This window comes from Carlito syrichta, unplaced genomic scaffold (assembly GCF_000164805.1).
Source record: "Carlito syrichta isolate Samal-C Ts95f unplaced genomic scaffold, Tarsius_syrichta-2.0.1 Scaffold302451, whole genome shotgun sequence".
NCBI lineage: Eukaryota > Metazoa > Chordata > Mammalia > Primates > Tarsiidae > Carlito > Carlito syrichta.
In genome coordinates this window covers 150433-157578 of record NW_007246547.1, presented here as the reverse complement: position 1 = coordinate 157578, position 7146 = coordinate 150433, and the positions used below count along the sequence as shown (strand labels likewise).

General features: G+C 62.6%; 1 protein-coding gene across 1 annotated transcript in view; it reads left to right on the top strand.

The window, feature by feature from the left end:
• The first annotated feature begins 250 nt into the window (after positions 1-250).
• SH2B2 (SH2B adaptor protein 2) overlaps positions 251-7146 on the top strand; it is a 46015-nt gene continuing 39119 nt past the window's right edge. Inside the window, exons 1-6 of the mRNA XM_021711695.1 lie at positions 251-361; positions 2003-2094; positions 3429-3520; positions 3606-3779; positions 4270-4478; positions 6849-7020. Of these exons, the coding sequence (XP_021567370.1) occupies positions 317-361; positions 2003-2094; positions 3429-3520; positions 3606-3779; positions 4270-4478; positions 6849-7020 (784 nt within the window). The 5' untranslated portion in view covers positions 251-316. The remainder of the gene's footprint in view (positions 362-2002; positions 2095-3428; positions 3521-3605; positions 3780-4269; positions 4479-6848; positions 7021-7146) is intronic.

Sequence of the window (7146 nt, the reverse complement as noted above, 5' to 3'; positions counted from 1 at the left end):
AACAGATCTGGTAGGTGCACTGGGTAGGGCTCATTCCTCAAGGCTCAGGAGGTCGGAGGCTCGGATGGCAACCCCAGGTCTGTCCTTAACTTACCCTCAGCTTGCCCACCCGTGAAATGGGATTGGACCTCCTCTGCGGCAGAGCGGTAGATGCAGCCTCAGCTGAGAGCTGCTCAGACCCAGGGGAGGCGGGAGGAGGTGAGGAGGGTGCCAGACAACCCTGGGGCCGCGCTCTCACCACCCGCCTCTTGCCTCCCAGGCCTCCAGGCCCAAGGTCAGCATTCCCCTCTCAGCCATCATCGAGGTGCGCACCACCATGCCCCTGGAGATGCCGGAGAAAGACAACACGTTCATCCTCAAGGTGAGTTCCCATCCCAGCCCTGGAACTCCTTGGACTGCCCCAGGCCGTCTCCCTTGGGGGTGGCCCGGTGTGAGGCCGTCCCAGGGGGAGCAGAGGGAGGGACCAGAGCCCAGCCAGCAGCAGGACAGTGGGCGGAAGCCCTGGCAGGAAAACGCGGCCCCGGGGCCCTAAGAGCTTTAGCACAGAGCCAGGACTTGAATCCAGGTCTGGGCTCTAGGTCTTCCTGCCCAGGCGTCGCCTCGCATGGGGCCGCGTGTTCCCCTTTCCTCCTGCGTTGGGTGAAGCTCGTCAGGGTTTCACTTCCTCCCCGCCCTCCCCCAGGGGGCCAGCACGCACCTCTCCCACTGGGGGCCAGCCTGCAGCCGTTACGCAAATGTTCTCCTCCCAGGGCACCAGAGTGTGGGAACGGCGGAGTCCCACGGAGGACCCAAAGGCACCGGGGGTGGGCAGGGAGGCACCCCGGTGGGTCTCGAGGCAGCCCCTCCTCTTCCTGGGCCCCACACCCCTGGGGTGGCCGATGCGGGTTGCCGAGGACCTGGCTGCAGGCTGCCAGGGCGGTGGAAGGATCAGAGGGGGTGTTTGTGGCACAGTTCCCACTCAGAGATGCACAAAGCCCCCCCCTCTCCTCCAGGCTCCTGATTGGGTTTGTTTTCACCCGTTCCGTCTGCTAGTCACGAACTCACTTATTCATTCTGCAAACATTTGCCCTGAGTCAGCCCAGGCTGGGGACTGAGGACACAGCCCATGCCCACCTGGTGTTCTCGTGTGCCGGGTGGCCGCTCAGCTGCTGACCCTGGTGCAGAGGGCTCACCTGCCAGCTCACTCTGGGCCTCAGCTTCAGATCCGTTCAGAGAGAGGCGAAGGGCGGACTCCAAGGACCCTCACAGCTCTCCGATGCTGGGAGTCTGATACTGCATTTTGACGGAGGCCCCTGACAGGAGGCCGAGAACACAGGACCGGGGGGACCCTGAACATCTGAGGGTTCGGGCACCCGCCTCACAACCGGTCGCTTGTGTGACTTTGAGCAAGTTACCTGGCTTCTCTGAACCTCAGTCTTATCATCTGTAAAATGGGGGGAAGACATCTCCTCCCTCACAGGGCTGTTGGGAGTTTATGAGATGGATGAATGAGCTGGATGATAACCCTGGGCCTGGAGCCTGGAGTCATGTCTTGTTCCCCCCTTCCCCTTTGAAGGCTGCTTATCCCAGGGGCGTGACCATAACGCAGAGTCCCAAGCCCTGGGGCACGTGAGTCTCAGCTCGGTGCCCAGCGGGCTGCCTTCTCTACTGATTTGAACCCCACCCTTGGGGTGCCAGGGTTAGGGTTAGGCTACCCACTCCTCCCCCAACCAGTGTGGCCTCCTCAGAGGCTGCATCTCCAGGGCCCTAGGTCAGCGACTGACGCATCCCCAGTGGGGGGGGTCTGGGAGGGAGGAGCTGCAGAGCCTGTGAGCTGTGGGCCATGCTCCTGGGGCCCTGGCTGGGTTTGGGGTAGGGCCCGGTGGTGACCCCACTGTCTTCCTCAATGCTCTCGCCTGTGAGCCCTGGTGGGGGACGGGGGGCGAGCCCTTTGAGCCATTCTGGCCATCTGGAGCCCCCTGCTGACGGTGGACGGACCCTCGGCCACTCTCCCCCCCCCCAGGTGGAGAACGGAGCAGAATACATCCTGGAGACCATCGATTCCCTGCAGAAGCACTCATGGGTCGCTGACATCCAGGGCTGTGTGGACCCTGGGTGAGTGCCCAGGTGGCCCTCGGTCCAGCCTCCACTGGGCGCACCTTCCTGGCAGGGCAGGGGCTGAGCCTGAGAAATGGGCCTCTGTGAGGTCTGCTCTGCAGGGCCAGGGCCCGGGGACCTGGAAGGAAGTTAGACCAAGTCTTGCCCTCACTCCAGGGGAGCCTCCGACCGCTGAGAGATGGGCCGTGATGGAGTGAGTCCAAATAGCCCAGCCCCTGGCTCTGGGCAGGCTCGCTGGTGGAGGCGCTCACCTAACTGGAGACTTCAGTAAAAGAGTAGAGCTGAGGCAGACAGAGGGGATTGGGGAGGGCAGAGAGAACAGTCCAGCAAACGGTGGGGAAGTGGAGCTGCATGCGGTGGCTTGTGCCTGTCGTCCCAGCCACTCAGGAGGCTGAGGCTGGAGGAGCCCTTGAGCTCAGGAGTTCGAGGCCGCAGAGCTCTCTGATCACGCCTCTGCACTCGAGCCTGGGAGACAGCGAGACCCCAACTCAAAGGAAAAATTTTAAAAGTGTAGAGGTGGACACGAGCCTGGGACTTGCAGGGGACATCGAGGCCTTCAGGATAGCTGGCGAGGAGGGGATTTCGAGGCCAGCCCAGGAAGCTGGGAGGTCAGGGGAAGGGGGAGCCAAGGCTAGTAAAACAAGCAGAGGGCTAGAAGCAGCAGGGCTGGCCCCACTGTCCAGGGGCCATTCCAGGCCAGGGGTGGGAGGGGCAGGCGGCCAACTGGCTGAGCACTTGGCAGAAGCTCTCCGGGCTAATGGGGCGAGCCAAGCCTGGGGAGGAGGGGCCGCTGCTTTCTAATTAACAGCTTCATTTAAGGAAGCACAATTAAGGTCCTGAGTGCCTCCTAGGCCCTATTGGCAGAGTGGTTGTAATCCCTCCTCTGCCACCCTCCCCGCCATCTGCTCTGCAAACCCCTCCCCAGCCCCTGCAAAGGTGAAGCTCGCTCTGCAGGATTTTAGAGCTGGCAGGGTCCCAGACACCTCGTGTCACAGACGGGGAAAGAAAGGCCCTCCGGGATGCAGGAAGGAAAGTGCCCAGACCTGGCCACCACCACCACACCCTCCCACCACTTGAGGGTCTCCCAGGAGAAGGCCAGCCCCTCGGGGTTAGCGGCAGGGTTCTCGTGGCCTCGAGGGGGACTGTTCTCATTTGGTGGCCATAAAGCCAGCTGAGGGTGGGCCAGAGGGACGCAGAGGCAGAGAGGCGAACGGAGGACAGAGCGGGGCTGGTGCTGGTCGTGGGACTGCCTGGCTGTGTAAGCCGGTCCGGGTCCGGGTCTGGGTCCAGGTCCCGTGGCAGTACGTGGTTGTGCTTTCTCACCTCCAAAGCGACAGTGAGGAAGATATCGAGCTGTCCTGTGCCCGGGGAAGCTGTCTAGCCAGCCGCGTGGCCTCCTGCAGCTGTGAGCTCCTGACGGATGGTAGGTGGGGACACAGCTGTGGCGGGACAGGGTTGGAGGGGGCGGACAGACAAAGGGATGTGCTTCCTACCTGCCACGTCCCCAGCAGCTGACCTGCCCCAGCCGCCGGAGACGTCAGCCGCCGTGGGTGCGGTGGTGACAGCCCCACACAGACGAGCTCGAGATGCCGTCAGAGAGTCCCTGGTCCATGTCCCACTAGAGACCTTCCTACAGACCCTGGAATCGCCGGGCGGCGGTGGCAGCGACAGCAATAACCCAGGTGCCCAGGGGCAACCTGCTTTCCCTCTCCTGGGCCCCACCCCTGGCCACGGGCACCCCTGAGCTCCCTCCAAAGCCCTGCTGAGCCTCAGAAGCTGTGACAGCTCATCCTCTGGGGGCCTTCACACAACTCGGCGGTAGTTCTGGCTTTTGCAGGCCAGTCTGGGAGCCTGGCTCTTCCCAGGGGAACTAGTTTCCATGGAAAATGTTCACAGGGAGGGGTGCAAAGGGTTGGAACCGGGAGATTGGGGACCAGAGACTGGATTTGTTCCCATGTTTGTTGCTGGCTTAGAGTCATCCCACTATAGAGCATTCCGTCTCTGAGACTCAGTTTACCTCGTATGCTTAATGAGCGGGTTGGGTGAGCTTCCTGCCTTGTTCCAAAACCATGCAAACGGCATTTGACATGCAAGAAACTAACAGGCTGTCTTCTCTCTCTCACATATCCTTCTGTCCCCCTCTCTGCCACCCTCACACTGCCAACCCCCCAGGGGAGGAGGGAACAGAGCCGGATCCCGAGGCTGAGCCCGACCTGGAGCTCTCTGACTACCCCTGGTTCCACGGGACGCTGTCCCGGGTCAAGGCAGCGCAGCTGGTGCTGGCGGGTGGACCCCGAAGCCACGGCCTCTTCGTGATCCGCCAAAGTGAGACCCGGCCTGGGGAGTACGTGCTGACTTTCAACTTCCAGGGCAAGGCCAAGGCAAGTCGGGGTGCTGGGGCTGGAGCAGCCAGCCCTGGGGGCGGGGGCGGGGCGGTCCTGGTCCTGAGGCTGTGCCCGGAGTGGCCGCACAGGTGTGGCATGACAACCCATAGTCCTGCCCACCCGGTCATGCTCCCCGAACCGCCTGTGTCCCTCCCACACCCTCCGAGGGGCTCCATTCTCCACACGGGGAGAAATCACGTGCCGGCAACCAAGCCCACAGGAGGCCGGGACCTTCTGATGACGCAGCTTTCCAAGACCTTTGGCCCCTATGCGTCAGGACCCCGTAGCACTGGGGCTTCGAGGGTCTCCACCCAGAGCAGGGCCGGGGTCCTCGGAGGCCTTCGGAGCCCCGCCTCCTGCCCAGCTACCTCCAGACAGCCCCTTTTCTTCCTGCTCGGGTCAGTCACCAACCCCTCTGGGCCTCGACAAGGGACACAGAAGGGAAAACACTGAGAGGAGCTGGAGAGAGCCCAGCAGGGGAGCTGGGCTGGGCAGAAAAGCCACGCAAGGTCTGGTGGAGTCAGCGTTAAAGGGACCCTGGCTGAGACAGGCAAGGGAGAAAGAATTGTTGGGGTGAAGACAGGCGAGGGGGTGATCCAGGCAGGCCCTGCCCGAGCAGAGGTATGGCAGTATGCCCAGACGTGTGGTCTCAAGGAAGGGAATTGCATGCCGTCGTGACCTAAAGTGCAAAGGAAAATATGACAGACCATCATGGGGGGACGGTGTGGCCAGAGGGGGCAGGAACCTCAATGCCCCCACATCCCATGTTTCCGATAAGGAAACAGACCCAGCCCTGGCTCCTCCCAGGACATGATTTCCCGTCAGCCCCCGCTGGAGGAGGGGGCACCCCAGGACTCCTGCTCCAGGCCTGCAGCTGGTGGGCAGTGCCTGTCTGCAGGGCCCCCGGCAGCCCTAACCCCCACCCAGCCCTCCGCTGGCTCCCTCAGCATCGTTCCCACCTTGGAGGAGGAAGCACCTCCCCGGGACACCTCCTTGGAAAGCAGCCTCCCCCCCACAACTAGATCCCCCAACAACCAGGCGCTTAACTCCGCGCTCGGTGGCATGCAGTTTACTTCTTGACCACGCCCCAGGTGGCCTCCCAGGAGTGCCCGGATCTGACTCACACCCAAGCCGGGGACTAGAATGGTGCCCAGCTCGCTACGGGGCATGGGGAAATCGCAGGGTGGGCAGGAAGCTCTTCTCCTTCCTGGAACAAGACTCAGCCTTCTGCCTGCACCTCATCCTTACCCCAGCTGCTGCTCTCCCAAAGTAGAGGTGACTGTCTGAGGCCAAGAGGTCAGTAGTCGGACAGAGCAGGAACATCAGCATCCTGCTTACACACCTCCTGGGAAGGAAGACCACTGCCTTCCCAGAGGCAGCCCTCTTTGCCTTCCGATAATAAGCATCCCGAGGGTTTTCCAGAAGACAGGGATGCCCCTTCCTTGCTTCTGCCCCCAGAAGGCCTTGCCCAGCTGTGAAGCTGGGGTTGGACCCCACTGTGGTTTCTCACAGGCTGGGTCCCTCCCCTGGGCTGCAGTTGACACTCCCCAGGATGGCTCCCATTGTCTTGGCAACTTCTTACCCTGCTGGGCGGCAGTACTCACTCATGGGACCACTGCCCCACCCCACCCCAGGGATTCTTTGTCTTTTATGTAGGTGGCTAGGCCAGCTGCCCCTCCTGGACCTGGGGCCATGTGCATACCCTCAAACCCTTCCTATTCCTCTCACCCCCCGCCCAGCTACTCCCCATCCCCTAAAGATAGCCACTTTTCCTCCTGTGGGAGTCATACTGAGCAAAATAGGGCTGAGGCCAGAGAAACCACAAGCCTCCTTACCCTGGGCACCTGCCTCATGTGGGCTCTGGAAAGGAACCAGCCCTGTTCCCCAGGCCCCAGGTGTGCCCACAGCAGCACAGGTAAGGAGTGTGTGTCGTCAGCCCGCCCCAGGGTCCTTTCCAGGCCTCTGGGTGTTGACTCTGCAGGGTCAGAGGGCAGATCCACCCGTCTTCTGGACTGGGAGAGCCACACAAACACAAGTCCTCTTCGCAGCTCTGTGCTTTGAGAGGACAGGCAAGTCACTCTCCCTTCCTGGGCCTCAGCTTCCCCATCTCTAATATGGGGGCGATAATCCCTACCTTCTGGGGCTTGGGGGAGAAGGAACTAAAGACGGGCAGCTTGGGGCAGTCCCAGACTGGCTCTGTGGCCCCAATTTCCCGCCCCCAGATGGGGCTCACACGTGAGAGGCCAGATCTGACAGCCAGACACAGCCGCTCTGAGCCCTGGTCCCCCCAGCAACCCCCAAAGGCACTTGCCCAGCAGATGGCCGGCCCAGGACGCGGCCACTGACCGGGTCTGCCTGTGCCCGCAGCACCTGCGCCTGTCCCTGAACGGCCACGGCCAGTGCCACGTACAGCACCTGTGGTTCCAGTCTGTGCTCGACATGCTCCGCCACTTCCACACGCACCCCATCCCCCTGGAGTCAGGGGGCTCTGCGGACATCACCCTGCGCAGCTACGTGCGGGCCCAGGGCCCTCCGCCTGGTAAGATGCCCGCACCTGGCCAGTGATGGCTCCAAAAAGAAAAAAGCAGCCAGGGGCCATTCGGGCGGGAAGGGCGCCGGGTCCCCGGGCCCACGGCAAGAGGCGTGCCCCTCCCCCGCCGGCCTG